A 24,821-nucleotide genomic window follows, 5' to 3' on the forward strand; every position below is an offset into this window, starting at 1 on the left:
TTATTCAGTAGTAGCCCCTACACATGCCCCCCCAGAATTCACAAAGACAGGTCCAACTGGCTGGGAGACCGCACCACTCGGCCAGAACAGGTTACCGTGGGCTGGAAGGGTGGGGAGGTTGGGTGCCCAGCCTCCACGGGAGCAGTCCACTGCTTGTGCACTGACACAGGTAGGAGTCCTGCTGGGGTGTCCACATCCAAATGGGCAAGCTTCAGATGGTCCACTGAAACAAAGTCCAGATTACCCCCAATCTTGAAAAACTTGTCTCCAGATCGCAGTACACGGAACGGGCCATCATAAGGTAGTCACAGCAGGCCCTGATGAGCATCATGGCAGACAAAGACATACTCGGCCTTGGCTAAACCCACAGGAGCATGAGACTGAGGAACCCCATGCTGAATTTTAGGCACTGGAATGAAGGCACCAACTAAGTCCTGCAGCATGGAGTGATGGCGTTCAGTGCACCAAGGGACTGTGCTGGTGGGTAGGAAGTCCCCGGGCACATGCAGAGTCTGCCCGTAAACTAACTTGGCTGACAAGGACTGTAGGTCTTGCTAGAGAGACGTCCAGAGGCCCAACAGAACCCAGGGAAGCCTGTCCATCCAGCCGCCATCCCAGAGGCAGGCCCGAAGAGCAGTTTTCACGGAGCGGTGAAAGTTCTCGCACAGCCCATTGGCCTGAGGATGGCACGTTGTGGTGCAATGGAGGGAACACCCCAACATCTGAGCCACTGCAGTCCAGAGCTCAGAGATAAACTGGGTCCCACAGTCCGAAACCCATAACGGGCCACCCAACCACCAATGAATGCTCTGGCCACATCTGCCGCGGCAGTAGATAACAATGGTATGGCCTCTGGCCACCAAGAAGACCTGTCCACCACTGTAAGCAGATTAGTGAAACCTAGGGGGGGCAATCAGGTCCACATGCATGTAGTCAAAATGGTGCTTGGGCACCACAAAAGGCGTCAGCAGTGCCTAGGTATGCTGGTGCACCTTAGCACGCTGACACTGAAAACAGGAGGCAGCCCAACTGCGGACGGCGCCAACTGTCCGGCACGGTAGGCCTAGCTAGACCAGTTGAGACATCGCACAGGAGGGTAGTGCCACAGTCATGGCAGGGTATATCTGTCAGCTGCAGACTGGTGACCACAGTACTATAGCCCTGCACCTCTGGGTCAACCTGCTGGTCCGCTGCCAATTGGGCAGTGCCCGACACCGAGCGGGAGAGACAGTTGGCAACCCAGTTACGCTGGCCCGGCACATGTCAGATGTTGGTAGTGAACTCCAATATAAAGGAGAGCTGCCGCTACTGACAAGTGGACCAAGGCTAAGACGTCGTAGCCATCGCAAACGTCAGGGGCTTGTGGTCGACAAAAGCATTGACAGGGCGGGCTGCTATGAGGAATTGGAAGTGAGGCACAGCTAAAGTACAGGCTAAGGAATTCACAGTCAAAGGTACTGTACTTCTGCTCTTGTGGCCTGAGCTGCCGGCTGAAAAAGGCAAGCGGGTACCATCCAGCCCCCCTTGTGTAGTCTGAGGAGTTGGTGGTGAGTGCAATTAGGGCATTAGGCAATGGGTGGGCCAGCATGGTGGCATTCGCCAAAGCAGACTTGGTAGCAGAAACTCCTGCAGGGCTCTGGCAGTAGCAGGCTACAGAAATGCAGAGATAGCCTCCACTTTAGCAGGCAGCGGGATCACCTCATCTCCCGAGATGACGTGGCTAAGGAAATCGAAGAAGGACCAGCCAAACTGGCATTTTTGTGGGTTGATGATCAGCCCATGGCTACTCAGATGCTAAATAAGGGTCCAAAGGTGCATCAAATGGTCAGCCCTGGTGTTACTGGACAGCAGATTGTCATCCAGATGGATGAACAAGAAAGGCAGGTCCTTAAGGACACTGTCCATGAGCCCCTAGAAAGACAAGGAAACTTTTTTAAGCCCGAAGGGCATCCTCAGAAATTCAAATTGCCCAAACGGGGTGATGACTGCAGTCTTTGTGATGTCCCTGAGATGCACAGGGACTTGATGTTAGCCACACACTAGGTCAACCTTTGAAAAAATGGATGACTGTCCACCGGGTGGAAAAATCCTGAATATGCGGGATCGGGTAGCGATCCGGGGTCGTGGAATCTTTAAGCTAGTGGTAATTGCCACACAGGTGCTAACCCCCACCCAGCTTCGCCACCATATGCAGAGGGGAGGTCTAGGCGTTGTTGGAACGCCGAACAATGCAGAATGCCGAACATGTTGGAGGCACTCCAACATGTCAAACTCAGCCTTAGCAATGGCTAATTTACCCACATAAAGGCATCGGGCTCAGGTATGGACCGACGGCCCTGTTGTGACAATGTGGTGTTGAACACCATGCTTGACTGTGACTGATGAAAAGGTGGGAAAGGTGACTGGGAATTTGGCGAGCAGGCAGGCAAAGCCGTCAGTTGCACTCAAAGCACTCGACAGCTGAAACGAACCGGCACTGCTGCGCGAGCGTGGCACAGAATGGAAAGTTTTGGTATTAACTAGGCGCTAGTGTTTTATGTCCACCAGCATGTTGTTAATGCACAAAAAAATCATCACCAAGCAGGGGAGTGGACACTTTCGCCGCCACAAAATGCCCCCGAAACAGATAGCCATGTCATGTGTGCCAAAGGTATGGGTATTGCTCCCATTGGCTTTTCCTACACTGATGCGGGCAAAACATTGACCCACGCACTCGTGTCACAGAGGAAGTGGAGGCCAGACACAGCATTTGTAACAAAATGTAGGCTGCCAGCATAGCTGGTACTTGTTAGCGTCAGCCTTAAAATGGCAAGGGGCAGTGCACTTTCTAGCCTTATCACCACACCGTGCATGGTAAAAGCAGAGGCCTGACTTTCTTTGCTGCTGCGCAGCCGAGACAGTAGTGTCAGCCCATGGTGGGGCGCTATCTGAGTCCTGAGTATGCACATCCGAACAAGCCACCAGCCTAGTGAGCTCCCGACAGTCCTTACGTGGGAGATTAGCCAGCGCCCTCTGCACAGAGACTTCAAAGTACCATATTTATCCATCTCGGGAGGGTTCTGCAGCAGGCTCACCACTCTAACCGCAGTGGAGCTGTTCAGTGTGGCAACGAGATAATAATACTTCATTGCGTCCTCTTCAGTACCGTGCAAGGTGAACTGAGCCTCCACCTGCGCAAACCAGACTGCTGCCTGGACGCACCAGAACTCCAGGAGCTTGAGCTCAACTGCATTCGTCGGCATGTTCGGAGCAAAAAACAAATGCGCCGGAATGCATGTCGGGGTCACGACTGTGGAGGAGTGGCATGGTGGAAAAAAGAAAAAGGCAACTAACACAAGTTGAGTGCCAAAAAAATAGATCTCTTTATTCCGATCTCACACTAATTCGACATCTGCAAACCCGTGCCAAAAAACCTCCTCAATCGGGCATGCGCAGCCACCCTTCGCTCGTGTGCATGAGCATAGGTAAGGGACAGTGTCAATTCTGTTTGTTCAGTAGTAGCCCCTACAGGGTACAATTGGCAGACCTTTGTACCCTGAAAGATACAATTTGGTACTTATTTTCTGATGCACGGTAGACTACAACAACAGGGGCTACAAGTAAGCCATGGTTCACCGTCTACAACAATGACCACTACAACACAGCAGCTACTGGATCTGCCAGTAAGCCCTCAGATTTAAATGGGAAAAGGGCAGGGCAATCGGTGAGCACAGCAGGCAGGCCTCATAACAGTACTGCTGGACGTTTTCCATTTGACTATATATTCCATGTTTTCTCTGTAAAGGCAAGGTCAACCCTAACAAAAGAAACGTACCATCCTCCAAAAGATAAAATTGAGGTAACGGAGCATTTCTAGAAACTAAAATGGAAAAAATAATGTTCCTCACAGTGATCTGTTGAATATGAATTATACTGCTAGATAAATGTGGTTGTGTAACAATTTTAATGTAATTTTAGTACATTTCTTTCAATTTGTTCATGCCATGTTTGCTGTCTTGAGTTTGTTATAGAGTTTAAACTGCAGACGAAGCATACCAACCTTTCTGTAATTTGGAGCCAAGAGATCTATGGAACATATTCTTAAAAAAGCCATACTTTGACATAACCTGGGACGTTCATGCTATATTACATCAGTGGCACTCTTTGTGTATGAAGAAAAATACACATTTGGGCAGACACAATGTCAGCAGAATGAGACAACATCAAAGTACAGCGCATAGCATGCAATGCTTGCTGTGTCAACACCAGCTTATCAGACTGCTGCAGAAATACAGAAAAGGCTATACATTTAGAAACAGATTGTGTGTCACTGTCAATATGACCGAAATGGGCTCCATTATCTTAGTATGATTTAAAAAATCCAGAGAAATGGAGATGATTGAGGTCACACAAAAATTAGGTGCTATTTATATTCTCATTTAATGAAGTTAGCTTGATTGCTTCAAAGTTTTTAGTGAGTCACATCGTGTTCTGACAGCTGATCTCTGTGGGAGTGCAATTTCCGTTGTTCTTGACTGTTATAACAAACCTTACATGCAATGACTTCATCCTAGTCTCACTCCACCCTCCCACGTAACCATCAGGACCCAGATATTCAGATGCAGGTTCAGAGGAATGATCTCCCACTTCAGCTTTTCTGAGTGCACTATCACGTGCATTTCTCAGTCTCATGCCTCCCGCAGCCTGGTCATTGATGCTGCCCCCTAGCGGTAAGATCTAACTCGTATTTTATAAGATTTAGGACTGTACTCTTAACAGTACTACTTTATAATCTTGATGTTGATGTATATAGACATATAAAACAAACTTCAATTTGTCAGTTTATCAATGTAGTCATTCATGGGTAGTCACTCATATTTATACAGGGATTAGGAATGACCATTTACCAGCATATGCTGTATATGACTGTAAAATCTGTTTCCATGTATGTAATTTAATATTAATAAATATAAATATTAATACATTTGTTAATATTACAATAGCAAAATTTTGGCAAACCTAAATAATGGGTCATGGCATAGCATGACTTGGCATATTTAGTACAGTGAGAAGCATACTGAAAAGGCTTAACTCTAGGATTTGTGGGCTTTTCCACAAAGCGGGATTTCTCAGTTAGCTGGTTAACTTAAGTTAGAAGTCATGATTGTCCAGTAGGAGTTTAGGTAAGGAGCATTCCTATTGGACAATAATGACTTCTAGTTTAAGTTAACCCATCTAAGTGAGATATCCTGCTTTGTGGAACAGCTCCCTTGATCTGACCTCACGCATAAGATAAAGGTACCAGAGAGAAACAAAGCATGTTCATGAAATAATGTATGCAAATGACTTTATAATGAAAACTCGAATGAGCCAATTAAGAGGAGGGTACCATGCTCTGTAGTGATATTTTCCTATACATTTTTAATTTGATGGAAAAGGCGAAAAAGAGAAAGAGTTTCTGTCTGTAGCTATGCAGGAGCATGTCCGTCTGTCTGTGTTACCCCATAATGCTGACACAGACTTAAAAGGGAAAGGGTCAAATCCCAGGGAGGCTTCTGCTGCAGTACTCCTCAGCACATGGACTTAATCTGCACGTCTTAAAAGAAAAATCCAGATGTATGAAGGTCTGAAGCTTGTAAGTCAGCCGACGTATAACCTATGGCTAATAATTTATTTACACCCAAGGCAAACTCACAATTGTGTCTAGCGTGTCTGTGGCATTTTAAACATTATATTCGTTCAGGTAATGAAAACGAGAACAATATAAACTTGATACTTGAATGAATGAGAATGCCTTGTGGGGATACATAATTGATATATGGATGAATAAATGATGACCGGATTTGTGGCAGAACATGCCATATGGGCTTTACCTCACTCTTTTCTTGGAGGCTTTGTATTATCCAGCAATGATTTTTAAGAAAACAGGGTTTATTCGTTAATTTTTGAGAACGGCATTTTTCTATATGGCACATTCCAAAGTCAAAGCAACTGTTTGGTTTCCGTTCCTCTCCCTCGTTGAGTTAAACCATCTCCAATCTCGAACAAACTCCGCATTGTTACCTGAAGTGCCAGCTTGGTGTGATTCTGTTCGCCAGCCTGCCCAGAAGTCTTACCTATTACAGTAAAATACAAACAATTATGAATCAGTAATCAGGTTTTTAGGTGTCAGATGTCAGTGTGGTGACCATGTAGTGTAAGCTGCATATCACTCGAAACAAATCAAATGTAGATCACACAAGGCATATTCAGGGACAAAGAAAATACATAAATAATACATAAACTCCATAATTATAGTATTTATACTTTCAAAATGAATCACAATTAATTTATTTATATGGTATGCTAACATTTTATTGTTATTAAAATACACTGTTTTGTTTGATTACGCATTGTGTTTCATTGTATTTCAATAAAGGCTGCCACTGAACATTTTAGACATACTGTATGTCCCCTTCCAAAATATCATGACTCGGAAATATAAGTCATCTGTTTATTGATTCTATCAAACCTCACATTTCCTTATATTACATTCAGAAAGTGCCCAAAATAAAAAAAAGCAAAAAATGTAAGACAAATAATCATAAAAACAAACTAACTACAATCAAATTTAAAACAAATAACAGCTGAAAGAATGAACGCAAAATAACAGCTGACATGCAATTCCACCGGACAAAAAACATGAAGAACCAAATTACATTTTGCTTAATAAAACACACAAAAATAAATATTTAATCTATCACCAGCTGAAACAGGATTTTAAGGTTCTATACTTTAGCACATATATACATTGATTAATATGACTAAACTGGAAATTAGCAATTTCTGGAAAAAAATGGCTACAGTTATGACATATTAAAATGCTCCTCTGCTGCAATTATTAGCATATGGAACAGCATTTGTTGTGTTTAATTAACTTTTGAAGAAAAATGCCAGAATATGTCTTTCTGCACCTGTTGACTGTACCTTAGAAAATCTTAAATACTGTTATTTCATTCACCAGAAATGAACAGCACCACCATGTGGACAATATGAATATCAGCAACACACTGTAAAATCAAAACTAGAACGATGATAAAAAAGCAGGCTTAAATCATTTCTGACATGGAAGTGCAGAACTCTCCATTTTCCCTTGCTCAACATTCCCAAAGCCATTCCTCAATACCATTATAGACTTTTAATTAAATCATGGGCTTTGACAAAATTCCATTATTGAGCAAAACCAAATAGGGTCACAAGGGGGCCCCATTGCAGATGACGGAGAGCGGGCCCCATCAGCACAATTCCATTATTCATCAGCGTTATCTGCTATTAAACTCTGACACATAGCTGGCAACTTTTTAATTCAGAATGTAATTGAATAAAGGATTGTAAAATGAAAATGAGAAAACACACGGTTGTGCATTTTAACTAAGCAGAGCAAGGAGCGAATTTTAATAATGCCATAGGACTAATTTCCAGTTAAGCTCGTAATGATTACTTGATTCCCAATTAAACCTTAATAACAATAATAATCCCTTAGTGATAATCCCTTTAAACATAATTTGATCCTGACTCGATGCATTGAAATCTTTGGCTTAATACAGTTTTTAATTGCATTTGTGTCAGCTAAATCACTACATACAGCAATGAAAAGCAATATACCGTTAGGGATGTGCTGGAGTAATCAGACTACTGGGCCGCTTTTGTTCTGGCCTTCTTAACGGAACCGAAGCCCCAGTGGGTGGGAGCAGACGGCAATGGGTCAGACAGTGGGCATTTTTCTTAGAATGCCAGGTCTTGTGATTCCAGCCAGGGGAGACACTACAGCTATTCTTTGTCTCATGTCCAAAGGAGAAGATGCTGGAAAGGTGGACAACCACTCCCTGAGCTCAGAGGCCCTCCATTTTTGCTCCCCGGGACACTCAGTATCCCTCCTAAGGCCTGCTGACCTTTGACTCCTCTGGGCATCGCTGGGGCAGGTGAAGCGCAATGTCCTGCAGGCTTTGCTTCTCCTCAGTGATCTCCCTGACGCTGTGCTCCACCTGCTCCAGCTGGGCCAACTGCTCACTCGCCGCGTTACGCAGGGCCTGGATCTTCACGCCCAGCGCTGGGCTCTCCATGGTGTGCCTCAGGATGCCCAACCGGATGGCCGTCTCGTTTAAAATGACGTCAAACTTCTGGACGGTGTCATTCTCTTCTGCTTGTGGGGGTGCAAAGCGAATGTTCATCTACAGACCAGTGATTTCATAAATCTGACTCCCTTTAAATTCTGACTTGGTCACAGCCAGTACAGAATAACAGACCCTCTTAACACATAGGATCCAATAAGAAACGACAGAGCAACATTTGCAAATGCCGATAAAGTCTGGCTTTCTCACCGATTTTCTGCAGTAGGTCAGTCAGCATGTGTGTGTGTGTTTCCAGCTGGGCTTTTGCAGATTCAATAGCTGCTTTCATATCGTCCTCAATACCTTCAATCTGATATTAGAAAATTAATATGCAGTAAAAGTACCAAAACTCATTACAGCTATTCAAATTCAGTTGATCATTATCATTTAAGACTATAGCAAATGTTATTTGTTCTTTTTTCCTCTGTCATTGACTATGTTTTTTAAACTGTCTTATGAAAAAGAATGAAATTAAATGTAAGACAACTACAGAAGTCCAAAGAGGACACGTATCATCATATTCATTTTTTTCTTCCCGTTATATCGAGATCACAACTTATTTTTCTTGTCATTATGAGATAACAACTTTTTCTCCTGTGATCTTGTGACAGGTTAAGCAGCTTATCTGGCTATACATCATCGTGGACCAATGATTTTACGTTGATCATGGACTGTCACATACAGAAATAGCAGTAGGTCTGTCAGTGCTATACAATCATCATATTAGTGTTCGTCACTTGAGAAAAAAAAAGAGGACAATTAAATTACAGCTTTGAATTGATTTTCTAATAAAAGGAAACGTTACAATGAGATAACGCTGAGCTATTCTAACTTTTGATTCATAATTGTAAGGACATAATCACAGACTGCTAGGTAGCCTAATGATTACTACTCACTTAATGTATTAGATAATTAACATCAGTAATGGGCAGAAACAATACATTCTTAGTAAGATTGATTAATAGTCTTCATTATGGGGTTTGGGAGCGTAGGAACTGGGGGGGGTTGTCCCCAATATTTAATTTGGCTTCATTCTTCCCCCCAATAAACTGGCCTTTGTATTTAAATGATTGGTAATGATTAACTGCACCTTCATAATGCATTCACTATGCGTTCGTAGAACATTCATAAGCAGCATGTAAGCATACATTAACATCCTATCATACCTTAGCAGCTTTAATATACATTAATAACAAACTTCATATCATAATAACAAACATTATAATCATGTAGCTGTTAAGGTATGTTAGGATGTTAAGGTACAGTTACATGCTGCTTATGAATCTTCATTCTATGAATGCATTATGAAGGCACACTGAATGTTCTTTGAATGCATTAGGAATGTTCTATGAATGCATTATAAATGCACATGAAGGTGCACTGAATGTTCTACCAATGCATTATAAAAGTATTATGCAAGTTAATGTAAACTATGCAGTTAATGTAAGGTGTTACCAAATAAATAAGTAGTGTCCTCCTCAAACTCTCTCCTACACCATTGATGTGGTTCAAACAGGAAGTTGATTCAACAGCATCCTCCTATGTGCAGACGCTGGCATGCACAGAGTGAGTGACAGGCATCTACGTAACTACTTCAGGAGCACAAAAAGTATAAGTTGTGATGTTGAGATAACTTTTGATATGTTGAGATCACAAGAAAAATATCCTGTTATCTTGAGATACCAGGAAGAAAAAATTATAAGTGCCCTCTCTGGACATCCATAGTTTATACTCAAAATATTGAACTCAGGAGACATTAAGAACTTACATAAGTACATTTAGCTTCCAATAAAATGGCTATAGTATTTACCCCACTGGAATCTTCCATATGGATCTGTGCAGCTCTGTGCTCCTGGATCTCCAGCTGCAGTAAAACCGTGTCCACAGAGGAGCTCAGCTGTGCAGAGGAGCTTCTTGTGCGCTTTGTTTTGTGCAGCAAATCCTTAGCGTCCTACACTCAAAGGAAACAACATTCACCACAAGACACCAGTGACGATCAAAGTAGCGTGTATGAGGGTCAACATACTGTATTGTATTGGATCAATCATTGTAACTAGAGATTCTGCCCATCCTGATAACAATACTAAAACTCTGAGTATCTGCCGATGCCAATACCAATCCGATATTTTTTCCTCTTTATCAACTACTAAGCATTAAATGAGATATTTGTATCGATACATTTCAGTTAACATGGCAGACTCTCTGCATTCAGCGTTGTAGCAGCACTGTTAGCGTACGCTAAGAATAAAAAAAATGTCATGGTCATGTTGCTCAAACAAAAGCTAGAAATCCAGGACCAACATGATTTACACATGATTTTATGCTTTTATGTCTTATTCCGCAACAACTTCCACAAAAATGAACAGAAATTGTGGCAAATCTGTTGCCAAAACACAATAAAGAAATCAATCATTAATTAAAATATCACTGCATACCCCAACTAACCATTTCTAGTCAAAAAGTACACGTCGCCTGTACAACAGATACAAAGGAGTACAAATATAAATCTTTTAAGCAGTAATCATCCAAACTTTAGAAAGAATACAAGTCTGAAGAGAGCCAGTATGTATAAATGTTACTATATTAGCCATAGCCTTGCATGCAGTGCAGTCCTTCGGCGTAAAGTACAGTAACTGCATTTCCAAACGGCCGACTTGGCAGCTCCAGTGCACATGCATCTCTGAGCACATCACATGTCCCTCACTTCTGTTTGCAGCAAATTGCACTAAGGCTACAAGCGTTTTTGCGATTTTTCAGGTTAGACCATCTCTGAACGAAAATCGAATCAGTGTCTACCCCCCCCCCCTGCCTCCCCAATATCCAATCCAGCATTTTTTCCCAGTCTCAGATCATGCCACCTCTAATGGTAACCTTTAAAAAACCACTCACACACTTCCATTCATATATCTTCCCAGGGGCATAACCTTGGGTTGAGCATTTGTGGGGGGGTGAGGTCTCCATACATTTAAGGGGGTCTCAGGGGTTGTATTGGCTGGCTTAATTTTTTATTTGGGGGGGAGTGGTTTATAACCCCCCATCCCCCCATAATTTACGACCATATATCTTCCAACTGCTTCTCCAGCATGGGATTGTCTGTCTATAAAGGGCTCAATGCAGGGGAAAACCCTATATGGGATGGAGGTCCATCACAGAGTACAAGGCAGGGGACACCCTAGATGGGACACCCTATATGGGATGGCAGTCCATCACAGGGTACAAGGCAGGGGACACCCTAGATGGGACACCCTAGACGGGACGGCAGTCCATCACAGGGTACAAGGCAGGGGACACCCTAGATGGGACACCTTAGACAGGACAACAGTCCGTCACAGGGTACAAGGCAGGGGACACCCTAGATGGGACACCCTATATGGGACAGCAGTCCATCACAGGGTACAAGGCAGGGGACACCCTAGATGGGACACCCTAGACGGGACGGCAGTCCATCACAGGGTACAAGGCAGGGGACACCCTAGATGGGACACCTTAGACGGGACAGTAGTCCATCACAGGGTACAAGGCAGGGGACACCCTAGATGGGACACCTTAGACGGGACAGCAGTCCGTCACAGGGTACAAGGCAGGGGACACCCTAGATGGGACACCCTAGACGGGACGGCAGTCCATCACAGGGTACAAGGCAGGGGACACCCTAGACGGGACGGCAGTCCATCACAGGGTACAAGGCAGGGGACACTCTAGACGGGACGGCAGTCCGTCACAGGGTACAAGGCAGGGGACACCCTGGACTAGATGCCAGTCCATCACAGGGTACCCACGCGACATGGTAAGAATATCCAATTCCTCACATGCATAGCAGGGGGTATTGGAACCCACAACCATGTAGGTGCAAGGTGACCATGCAACCAATTATGCCACGAAACAGCAGCAGATGTCAAATAAGAAAATGTCAAACAAAAAAGTATTATTTTAAGGGAAGATGTGCATCACTTAAAATCATCATAAGTCAAATGTGCATCCTGTACAATAAGGAAAGTGAGGGGGACTCACCCTGGAGGCTGTGCTCGCAGCGTCCCTGGAATCAGCAGCTCTGTTACTGCAGGCGGTGGTGTTTTCCAGAGCAGGCTTCAGCATTCTCTCCCCCTGGCTCACCTTCTTGCTGGCGTCTGCCAGAAGCTTCTCTTCTACCATCTTCCCCTTTGTTGAGACGGTTTGTGCCTGTGCCAAAGCTTCCGGCCATTCTTTCTCTATGACTGCATCAGGGAAATGCAGAGAAGCAGGGCAGGAGGCACATTTTCTATTTTATTCAAGCCTGATCTTAATTATATCAATTATTACAGATAATAATACAGGCACCAATATCAAAAAGACTGTCCTCAGACCTGAGCTACTTAGACACCAAGAAAATCTGCAGGCGTGTACTAGTCAAGCTGCTTACTTCTGTAAAATTAAATAGTACAATAGCTGTACATATTATCGTGATATACATCGTAATAAATTTACTACGTCTTCATATATAAAATCAGTAATAGGGTAGGACACTATTTGCACTAAAATTGACTTAGAATATCCCAAAGATTGCTGTTTTAGTTTTTCATTTGCATTAATTGTTATATGTTACAATTACTATATGGCATTCATATGTGCATAAATCATATTCAATCATGTTAAACCAGTAGTAGAACAAAACTGCACCATCCAAGTGTTTTAGGAGTGTGACAGCTTCAGAGTCGGTTTCCTTTGCCTCCACGACGGCAGACAAAGCTGCGTGCTTTGCTTCTTGGACCTGGGCTGTCAGCTGGAACCAGGAAATGTGAGCAGAACCAGGAAATGTGAAACACAAAGGAACCTTCATCATTAAGCAACCCATATTTCTGTCTCTACGCTGTTATTTACTTGGGATTTTCATATAGCACTTTATAGTAGCCTATCAATGCATACAGAGCACAAAACAATTCAAGAATAATAAATTATATATAAAACATTCATGTATTCATCTATGCGGTATATAAATCGAAAAATTCAGGGGAATCAAAACATATAAATAAAAAAAACAAAACAAAACACTGTGGTGACCTCCCTGACAAGCTAGTTTCCTTCTGATGGGAAGCTGTGAATCCCAAATCTGTCAGCTACCTTCAGGAAACCTCCCAGGTCAGGGTCTCAGAAACACTCATCTAGGAGTGATACTGTATCAGCTTCAGGTACTTGGGACTGAACCAGAAGTACTTAATCTAGAAAACACTGATTTAAGGTCCCTGCTAACTAGCTATAGAAGGAAAGAAGGACCCAGTGGTTGAGACAAGGTGTCGCAGTTCATGTTACCTGGTTAAACTGCTGGACGTTTTCCAAGTGTGTCTCCACACTCCTTATGGAAGGTTCAAGCTCTTCCCTTATTTTGGTCACCAGCTCATCCTTGGACTGGACCAGGAGCTCCAGCTCCTGAGTTCTGTTTTCTATATCTACTTCCTGAAGGAGGAGAGGAACACAGGCTCTTGATTGCCAGATTTAAGATCAAAGTAACAGGCCATGTGGCCGTACTGCCCTGCCGTGCCCTGGTGTTGCCCCCCTGGTGTACAGCTGCTACCTGGCCTGACACGTCACCCTTGATGTCAAACGACCTTAAGCGGGCATGAGTAGCATCTGTTATAATGCTAAGTTCACACATGCCATTTGCTCCTGTGTTCCTCATTCACCTTTCACAGGGAGATGACAGAGGTTAGGCTGCTCAGACAGCCGGAGCTGGCGCTGTAAACCTAACGCTTTATTATGCTGAACAATTCCACTTTAGACAAAACCATCTGAAAATCACTTAAATTAATGAAAATTTTACCTTTGCATGCCAGTGTGGCAGAACAGAGGAGGTGAGATTGGACAGGGAGCTTGCCGTCTCTTCCATTTGGGCCTGGACAGAGTTGTTAGCAGCCCCGACATCTGTCAGAGTCTCATTAACCTCTGTGGTCAGGTTTTCTTTAGCTAGCTGCATTTCTAGGAACCTGGGCAGGAGACAAAGCACTGTAAGCTTTAATGCTTAACACTGGTGATTTTCTCTGACTCTTACGAAGAAAAGAAAATTGTACTCCATATTCAAATTGTACATACTGTTCATGACAGTATTTCTTTCTAAAGTCTCACTATAGCAGTGTTTCTCAACCCAGTCCTCAGCGAACCCCAGCCAGTCGACGTTTTTGCTCCCTCCCAGCTCCCAGCCAATCAGGAACACCGAATAACTGGTACAGGCGCGCTGGGAGCTGGGAGGGAGCAAAAACGTCGACTGGCTGGGGTTCGCTGAGGACTGGGTTGAGAAACACTGCACTATAGTTCTCAGTGTTGAGTGCAAACTGCACACCTGCAGCCAGCTGATTTCCCATGCAGCCACGCCCAGTCTGCTCATTCTCCGCCCCCAGCTGTGACTAATGGACACATTCTTCTGCTTATGTATAATAGGGCTTCAGTTTTACTCACCTTGTGAGTAACTCTGTGGCTCTTGTTGTTCTGTATATGACCTCAGTGTGACCTACTGGTTTTCTAGCTCTTTATCTTGTGTTTTGGATTGGTGATTTTTTTTGTGTGTTGTTCTTATTGACCCAGTGACTTTCAGACTGTGTATGGAATACAGATTTTGGATTTAGTTTTGGTTCTTTGTTTTCGGTTACCATCTCTGCTACCCACTACCTGTGTTTTGGATTACGTTTTTCAAATTGCAATTCGGAAATAAAACTAGTGCTTCTGCAATTAAATCCTTTGTTATCTCATCGTTACACAAATAGTTCCCTGTTCCCAGTATTTAATTTTTTAAGGAAAAAAGCTGTTATGTAGAGTTAGCGCAACATAACACTATGTTTTCAAAGACTGCCAGAATAGGCTTGAACATCTTGAGTAACTGGGGGTTTCACCCAAGCTGTTATAATCATTCTCAGCATTATTTAATAACATAGGAGAGGAGAAGGTGAGAAATCAGCACACAGCAGATGGTCAGACAGAGAAATGTTTTACGATCTAGTTGTCAAAACACAGCCGTGCACAAATATTACATGAAATATAACGGCATCCTTAAAGTCTCAAGTAATGCTATTACATTAATGCTCAGTATAATATCCAAGTGAAGCCAAGGGAGAAATGGGACACTGTTCAAAATTACACCTGAGGATGTTCTGCTTCATGCATGTTGGGCTGTGGGTTTGATTCTTCTCCAGCTTTGTGTGTATATAGATCCTGCAAGTTCTTCTTGTGCTTGTGAACGTTTTCTGCCACACTTTGAAGGCAGGTGGCTAAGCTGATTGTGTTTGCTGTTTGTGTGATTGTGTTTGCGCCTTATGACAGAGAAGCATCCTGTCCTGCGTGTCATTTGCTTTATAAACAACAACAACAAAGAAATGTACAATCCCATAAAATAATGAAAACATTACATCCATCCATGTTCTGCACCCACTTGTTGTATTCTGCAGACACAGAGCCAGACAGAGACTTGAACCCCAATCCAGAGGTGTGAGGCAACAGTGATAACCACCGCACCACCCCAAGAACATTACAGATATCATTAAAATCATAAGGTTCAGTGCTGTTTTCACACTGGCTTAATTGAATGCTACTGTCATTACCATACTGCACAAACATTCCTGAAAACATTTTAATAACAGGGTATAATTTTTGGCTGTCCTGTATTTCAAGTTTCGAATTAACAGAATTCAGTGGTACCTCAGAACTCGAACTTAATCCGTTCAGAACTCCGGATCGAATCCTAAAAAGTTCGAGTTCTGATCGAATTTTCCCATACGAAATAATGGAAGACCAATTAATTGGTTCCCAGCCCAAAAAAATACACCTAAATATATTTTTTTTAGCATTTAAACACAAAATGAACCGGATAAAACAAGAGGAGCATATACTGTACTAAACACATCTAAGCACATTTATCAAAACTGTAATTTGTCCAATTTATCCAAACAATTTGTAAAGTAAAAAAAAAAAAACGTGTTCTGCCCCGATTGTCCGTTCCTTCCGTGTGCCACGCCCCCTCGTTAACCCAGTGTGGAATCCCCGTGTGCTCGGCTGTTTCTGGTTGTTTTTATTAGCCCTCAGTATTTCGTCCGCGTTTCGGTTTGTTTCCCCAGTCAGGTCATTGTATTGTCCGTCCTTACCTGTAATTAAACCCAGTATTCCCTGATACCCTGATGTCCGCGCCTTTATCTCCGTTCCGTCCCGATCGGCACGACAATATAATTACAATTAAATGTATTAATGGTTTGTTATTAATATTAAAATAATTAAGAAATCTTTATTTTCAAATGTATTTTCTTATATAATAATAATTACTGTTAATGTCTATCATTGTCTAATGTATTTTTTTACTGTCTATATGTATTCAGCTAGTGTAAACATGCAGGATATGCTGTCACAGTGAATGCGAAGCTGAGACTGAAGCGTTAAACCCTTTGTTTCCGCTGAGAAACATGCAGCGTGACTCATTTCCCCGCGCGTACAAGTTATCTTAGGTCGGTGTTCACAGTTTGACTTTTGAGATTCAGATCGAGTACTAGTTTTTTTTTTTTTTCGAACTGGTTGGTTCAACTTTTAAGAAATTTGAGTTCTAATGAGTTCGAGAACTGTGGTACCACTGTATATTGAATCCTTCAGTTTAACTCCAGTGGAGCATCTTTAAGGAAGTACTGCTACAGATGTGCAGAGGTGGGTAGTTCAGGTCCAGAAAATCAAAGTCCAGACCAAGATTTTGTTTCAGTAAAACAGCTGTGTATAAACAGTCCCCAACTACTCAACTGGTTGGTTGAAACAAAATCTTGGTCTGGACTTTTACCCACCTTTGGTCACAGCAATCGTAACTCTGTACTTACTGCTGTGTTAAGTTACTCATGAACTGCTCTGTTGAGTTATCCTGAAGAAGCATCATCAGATCATTGAAGGCCTGGTTTGATGTCGCCAACGCCTTCTTAGCCACAACCTTGATATGCCCGGCAACTTCTTCATGACTGAAAGAGAGAAACAAAATAGTTAAGACAAAAATATCATAAAACATGAGCTGCAATTGTCAATAGCCTGTATTAAGGGTTTGTTATGAGCTGGACCACATACCCTTTTCCTAGAACATGAGATTCGTTCACCAGTTGTGCCCATTGGTTTGGTTCTTTTGGGATGTCAAATGGAATCACCTAGAAAACAATTTATGTCTTAATCTTTATTCATGGATGATTTAGGAGCACTTTGATAGTTATGGACCAGCCCTGTAATCACTGTCACACTGTGGTCATAAAGATCAAGCTTGCTTAGTAAACATGCAGATATAGAGCCAACAATGTGGGGGGTTGGGGGGGTTTGATTGGCCCCCTGGGTGCTGGCTCTTTGTGATTGGCTCTGTTTTCCCAAAAGCACATATGTTAAACAACAAAAAACCGAGTTCTCAGACTTGCAAAGTATACATGAATCAAAATGCTTTTATGTCTTGTAGACTTCATGGTTCTATAGATGTGGGTGGCTCAGTTCATGCTCTCATCACTACCTGGACTATTGTAATGCATAATTTGATGGCCTCCCTACTAAATATATCAATAAATTACAGTATGTTCAGAATACTGCTGCTCTTTACTTACACACACTAAACAATCTGCTGACCTCACTCCTCTCCTCTATGGTTTACATTGGTTGCCAGTTTCTTCAAGAATCAAATATAAAATGATACTCATCACCTTTAAAGCCCTGCATGGTTTAGCCTCTGACTGTCTGTCTGAGCTTCTGCTTCCTTACACTCCAGCCCACGCACTAAGATCATCTGATGCTTACTTGCTCACTGTACCTAAGTACAGGTTATCAACTATGGGTAGCAGAGCATTTAGTGTAATAATAGTGCTATCTAAAATTCAGAATGCTCATCCTCATGGTCTTTGTGAAGAAAAATCTATCATCTATTTTCCAGCTCCTGTTAAAAACACATCTATTCAATGAATATTATTCGTCTTTGTCATGAACATGCTGGCACTGAGCGGGGAAGCAGGCACAGGAGTCAGGGGAGTCGGGTGAACACTGGGTTAATTCAGAATAGACACACTCAGGAGCACGGAACAACGTCAATGACTGAACTAGCGAAACATACACTGACATGCATTTAAAAACAGCAAACTGATTGAACACAACTAGAAACAGCTGATAACAAGAGGACTCCACACGAGGTAAACGAGGGAGCGTGGCACACAGGAGGATCGGAACGACCGGGACGTGACAGTCTTCTTTTTGGTATCTTGTACTATCTTATTGTACTGTCTTGTTGAATTGTAAAGTATCCTTGAGTGTATTAAAGGCGCTATATTATAAATAAAACTAATTCATCTCTTGAATGGATTTCTGCTCATGGATGCTATTACAATACAATATCCGCATAGTTTCATTGCCTTTACATTGAATAAAATCAATTGTTCAGCTGTCTTTTTCCTCCCAAACTTTTCCCTTTAGAGAGCTGAATTTTCCACTGGAGCCATAATGATGGATTACATGCAGGATTAACTAAGGATGAATTAATATCAGAGTCCATTTGGGGCCTTGGGGTTGGGTCTATGGTTGGAATTCCATATATTGAAGAGTTTTAATAACTGCTGCCCACACAGAGAATTGCACTGTAATGGTATTTATGATCACAAAGAAAAGTTACGGGAGCATTCCTGGATAACTGTTATAAATATAAGCATATTTACAAAGTTACGGGAGCATTCCTGGATAACTGTTACTAATATAAGCATATTTACAAAGTTACGGGAGCATTCCTGGATAACTGTTACTAATATAAGCATATTTACAAAGTTACGGGAGCATTCCTGGATAACTGTTATAAATATAAGCATATTTACAAAGTTATGGGAGCATTCCTGGATAACTGTTACTAATATAAGCATATTTACAAAGTTACGGGAGCATTCCTGGATAACTGTTACTAATATAAGCATATTTACAAAGTTACGGGAGCATTCCTGGATAACTGTTATAAATATAAGCATATTTACAAAGTTATGGGAGCATTTCTGGATAACTCTTATAAATATAAGCATATTTACAAAGTTACGGGAGCATTCCTGGATAACTGTTATAAATATAAGCATATTTACAAAGTTACAGGAGCATTCCTGGATAACTGTTACTAATATAAGCATATTTACAAAGTTACAGGAGCATTCCTGGATAACTGTTACTAATATAAGCATATTTACAAAGTTACGGGAGCATTCCTGGATAACTGTTATAAATATAAGCATATTTACAAAGTTACAGGAGCATTCCTGGATAACTGTTATAAATATAAGCATATTTACAAAGTTACAGGAGCATTACTGGATAACTGTTATAAATATAAGCATATTTACAAAGTTACAGGAGCATTCCTGGATAACTGTTATAAATATAAGCATATTTACAAAGTTACAGGAGCATTCCTGGATAACTGTTATAAATATAAGCATATTTACAAAGTTACGGGAGCATTCCTGGATAACTGTTACTAATATAAGCATATTTACAAAGTTACAGGAGCATTCCTGGATAACTGTTACTAATATAAGCATATTTACAAAGTTACGGGAGCATTCCTGGATAACTGTTATAAATATAAGCATATTTACAAAGTTACGGGAGCATTCCTGGATAACTGTTACTAATATAAGCATATTTACAAAGTTACGGGAGCATTCCTGGATAACTGTTATAAATATAAGCATATTTACAAAGTTACGGGAGCATTCCTGGATAACTGTTACTAATATAAGCATATTTACAAAGTTACGGGAGCAATCCTGGATAACTATTATAAATATAAGCATATTTACAAAGTTACGGGAGCATTCCTGGATAACTGTTACTAATATAAGCATATTTACAAAGTTACAGGAGCATTCCTGGATAACTGTTACTAATATAAGCATATTTACAAAGTTACGGGAGCATTCCTGGATAACTGTTATAAATATAAGCATATTTACAAAGTTACGGGAGCATTCCTAGATAACTGTTATAAATATAAGCATATTTACAAAGTTATGGGAGCATTCCTGGATAACTGTTATAAATATAAGCATATTTACAAAGTTACGGGAGCAATCCTGGATAACTATTATAAATATAAGCATATTTACAAAGTTACGGGAGCATTCCTAGATAACTGTTATAAATATAAGCATATTTACAAAGTTACGGGAGCATTCCTGGATAACTGTTATAAATATAAGCATATTTACAAAGTTACGGGAGCATTCCTGGATAACTGTTATAAATATAAGCATATTTACAAAGTTACGGGAGCATTCCTGGATAACTGTTATAAATATAAGCATATTTACAAAGTTACGGGAGCATTCCTGGATAACTGTTATAAATATAAGCATATTTACAAAGTTACGGGAGCATTCCTGGATAACTGTTACTAATATAAGCATATTTACAAAGTTACGGGAGCATTCCTGGATAACTGTTACTAATATAAGCATATTTACAAAGTTACGGGAGCATTCCTGGATAACTGTTATAAATATAAGCATATTTACAAAGTTACGGGAGCATTCCTGGATAACTGTTACTAATATAAGCATATTTACAAAGTTACGGGAGCATTCCTGGATAACTGTTATAAATATAAGCATATTTACAAAGTTACGGGAGCATTCCTGGATAACTGTTACTAATATAAGCATATTTACAAAGTTACGGGAGCAATCCTGGATAACTATTATAAATATAAGCATATTTACAAAGTTACGGGAGCATTCCTAGATAACTGTTATAAATATAAGCATATTTACAAAGTTATGGGAGCATTCCTGGATAACTGTTATAAATATAAGCATATTTACAAAGTTACGGGAGCAATCCTGGATAACTATTATAAATATAAGCATATTTACAAAGTTATGGGAGCATTCCTAGATAACTGTTATAAATATAAGCATATTTACAAAGTTACGGGAGCATTCCTGGATAACTGTTATAAATATAAGCATATTTACAAAGTTACGGGAGCATTCCTGGATAACTGTTATAAATATAAGCATATTTACAAAGTTACGGGAGCATTCCTGGATAACTGTTATAAATATAAGCATATTTACAAAGTTACGGGAGCATTCCTGGATAACTGTTACTAATATAAGCATATTTACAAAGTTACGGGAGCATTCCTGGATAACTGTTACTAATATAAGCATATTTACAAAGTTACGGGAGCATTCCTGGATAACTGTTATAAATATAAGCATATTTACAAAGTTACGGGAGCATTCCTGGATAACTGTTACTAATATAAGCATATTTACAAAGTTACGGGAGCATTCCTGGATAACTGTTATAAATATAAGCATATTTACAAAGTTACGGGAGCATTCCTGGATAACTGTTACTAATATAAGCATATTTACAAAGTTACGGGAGCAATCCTGGATAACTATTATAAATATAAGCATATTTACAAAGTTACGGGAGCATTCCTAGATAACTGTTATAAATATAAGCATATTTACAAAGTTATGGGAGCATTCCTGGATAACTGTTATAAATATAAGCATATTTACAAAGTTACGGGAGCAATCCTGGATAACTATTATAAATATAAGCATATTTACAAAGTTATGGGAGCATTCCTAGATAACTGTTATAAATATAAGCATATTTACAAAGTTACGGGAGCATTCCTGGATAACTGTTATAAATATAAGCATATTTACAAAGTTACGGGAGCATTCCTAGATAACTGTTATAAATATAAGCATATTTACAAAGTTACGGGAGCATTCCTGGATAACTGTTATAAATATAAGCATATTTACAAAGTTACGGGAGCATTCCTGGATAACTGTTATAAATATAAGCATATTTACAAAGTTACGGGAGCATTCCTGGATAACTGTTACTAATATAAGCATATTTACAAAGTTACGGGAGCATTCCTGGATAACTGTTAAAAATATAAGCATATTTACAAAGTTACGGGAGCATTCCTGGATAACTGTTACAAATATAAGCATATTTACAAAGTTACGGGAGCATTCCTGGATAACTGTTACTAATATAAGCATATTTACAAAGTTACGGGAGCATTCCTGGATAACTGTTATAAATATAAGCATATTTACAAAGTTACGGGAGCATTCCTGGATAACTGTTACTAATATAAGCATATTTACAAAGTTACGGGAGCAATCCTGGATAACTATTATAAATATAAGCATATTTACAAAGTTACGGGAGCATTCCTAGATAACTGTTATAAATATAAGCATATTTACAAAGTTATGGGAGCATTCCTGGATAACTGTTATAAATATAAGCATATTTACAAAGTTACGGGAGCAATCCTGGATAACTATTATAAATATAAGCATATTTACAAAGTTATGGGAGCATTCCTAGATAACTGTTATAAATATAAGCATATTTACAAAGTTACGGGAGCATTCCTGGATAACTGTTATAAATATAAGCATATTTACAAAGTTACGGGAGCATTCCTGGATAACTGTTATAAATATAAGCATATTTACAAAGTTACGGGAGCATTACTGGATAACTGTTATAAATATAAGCATATTTACAAAGTTACGGGAGCATTCCTGGATAACTGTTATAAATATAAGCATATTTACAAAGTTACGGGAGCAATCCTAGATAACTGTTACAAATATAAGCATATTTACAAAGTTACAGGAGCATTCCTGGATAACTGTTATAAATATAAGCATATTTACAAAGTTACGGGAGCATTCCTGGATAACTGTTATAAATATAAGCATATTTACAAAGTTACAGGAGCATTCCTGGATAACTGTTATAAATATAAGCATATTTACAAAGCTACGGGAGCATTCCTGGATAAATGTTATAAATATAAGCATATTTACAAAGTTACGGGAGCATTCCTGTGGTTGGAACATTTATCGTTATAAATGCATAAAGTAAACAGTCTTCTCTGCTGCACACTCTCCTGGTGCTTTGTACAGATGTTTAATTGTTCTATAACCGACATGCCAACTTTTTGGAATCTCCTGGAATTGGAAATAAACACAATCAAACTCTCAACTGTTCATCAGTCACCAGAGTAAGATGCAGTTTTCCTCAAGGTGCCCCCCAGGCACCCCCCCCCACCTTGGCTGTCATTTGATAATCAACCCTGGCAGACAAGTATACAACAGGGACTAATTATAACGTGTTACTGCAAAACAGTTGGTGAAAAACAGGTTCTCTGAAAAAGCTGAGGTGCATTTCCAATGACGATGGTATACAGCTCCCTCCCACTGGAATGCAGGGTACACACAGATTTCATTTATTTCATGCATCTTAGTAATTTATGTTGGAGCCATATGGAAGACAATACTTAGACAAGAGACTGACAACAAATTACGAAAACATGGAAGCTGGAAACTAAGATGGACACAATCAAAGAAATGTCAGTCAAAAGACTTAAGGGGTATAAGATCTGAAAGTGGCTGGATGGTTTCAAATTCAGAAATTATCTGAAGAATTTTGTTATCCATTAATAGTAGGTTTTTCAACAATGTGTTATTGTGCCAGACAGCACTGTCTGATAGAAAAACAAACTGCACTAAAAAAATGCACATTGAATGTATTTTTCACAGCACTTTCTACCACTGAGGGTAATCTGCTAGAACGAAACTGCCCAAAATTGATTGTCTTCGCAAAACAAATAAAATATGCATAACATAATTACATTTCGTATCTGTAGATTTCTCTGTGACAGAATAATCTCATTACAGTTTAGGCCTGCCTGCACTGTAGACTGAATAGTTACTGTGAATCTGATTCTGCGATCACTCCTCCTGTTACACCATGCTCTTTCCTCAAAAGCTGCAAATATATCTATTATTTTATTGAAGAGTAGTAAGACAACCCACTATAGGTATATAGGTGGAGATTTAATTTGCTTCTGGACTCTAACATTATTACAGTATATCATGTAACGTGTCAATAAAGTGTCGTGACACACTGCCGTTCATTTTCTCATGGCCCTAATTCATTATCTGTTAGTGCTAAATGAACGATTTACTGAAATGAATACAGCACTGAAATAAACTACTGAACAGAAATAAACCCTAAGTTTAACTAAAAATGCTTCTTAACCATCAAAGTTCTACACAATTTATAATTGCATCTTAAAACTTATACCTGAAAACTATTATCGTAATCATAGACCAGTGAAGAAAAACAAGACATTTTAGAAAAAAAACATGAAAAGGAAATTCACTTAAAAATCTAGAATATTAACTGATTGACCCATCCATCCATCCATCCATCTTCCAGCCATTCACCCAGTGCAGGCGTGTGTGTGTGTGTGGGGGGGTGGAGCCTACCTCAGGCAGCACTGGGCACAGAGAGAGAGGACACCCTGGACGGGATGATGGTCCATGGCAGGAATACATTCACAAGGGGACTTCAGTTACATCCATTAGCCTAACTGTATGTTTTTGGCCTGAAGGAAGCTGGCTGTGCAGACTTGACAATTAAACACTGTATTTTAACAGGCTCAGGAAAGTGTGAAACTCTGAAGAGCAAATGGAATCTGAGCAGGCTTGTTCTCCGAATCAACCAAATTGAATGTGTTTAAAGGGGGTCTGTGTTCAAGATCCTGCCAAATGTGATGATAAAGGTACTTTTTATTAACTGCTGGTTTTGGTTTGGAGATGGGGGGGATTCTGTAGAGTTTTCAGGGGCCCGGCCATGTCTTTGTGTGAC

General features: G+C 40.4%; 1 protein-coding gene across 2 annotated transcripts in view; it reads right to left on the reverse strand.

The window, feature by feature from the left end:
- Positions 1-6,458: 6,458 nt before the first annotated feature.
- lamc3 (laminin, gamma 3) overlaps positions 6,459-24,821 on the reverse strand; it is an 84,237-nt gene continuing 65,874 nt past the window's right edge. The window contains exons 20-28 of one of the 2 annotated variants that reach the window (XM_023807972.2): positions 17,181-17,257; positions 16,943-17,077; positions 13,924-14,086; positions 13,416-13,559; positions 12,786-12,888; positions 12,141-12,343; positions 9,940-10,080; positions 8,340-8,439; positions 6,459-8,158 (exon numbers count right to left, since the gene is read on the reverse strand). In XM_023807972.2, coding sequence (XP_023663740.2) covers positions 7,896-8,158; positions 8,340-8,439; positions 9,940-10,080; positions 12,141-12,343; positions 12,786-12,888; positions 13,416-13,559; positions 13,924-14,086; positions 16,943-17,077; positions 17,181-17,257 — 1,329 coding nt within the window. In that variant the 3' untranslated portion in view covers positions 6,459-7,895. Of the gene's footprint in view, positions 8,162-8,339; positions 8,440-9,939; positions 10,081-12,140; positions 12,344-12,785; positions 12,889-13,415; positions 13,560-13,923; positions 14,087-16,942; positions 17,078-17,180; positions 17,258-24,821 lie in introns of both variants that reach the window. The other variant, XM_023807971.2, reaches the window with a different exon arrangement.

Source organism: Paramormyrops kingsleyae, chromosome 7 (assembly GCF_048594095.1).
Source record: "Paramormyrops kingsleyae isolate MSU_618 chromosome 7, PKINGS_0.4, whole genome shotgun sequence".
NCBI classification, from domain to species: domain Eukaryota; kingdom Metazoa; phylum Chordata; class Actinopteri; order Osteoglossiformes; family Mormyridae; genus Paramormyrops; species Paramormyrops kingsleyae.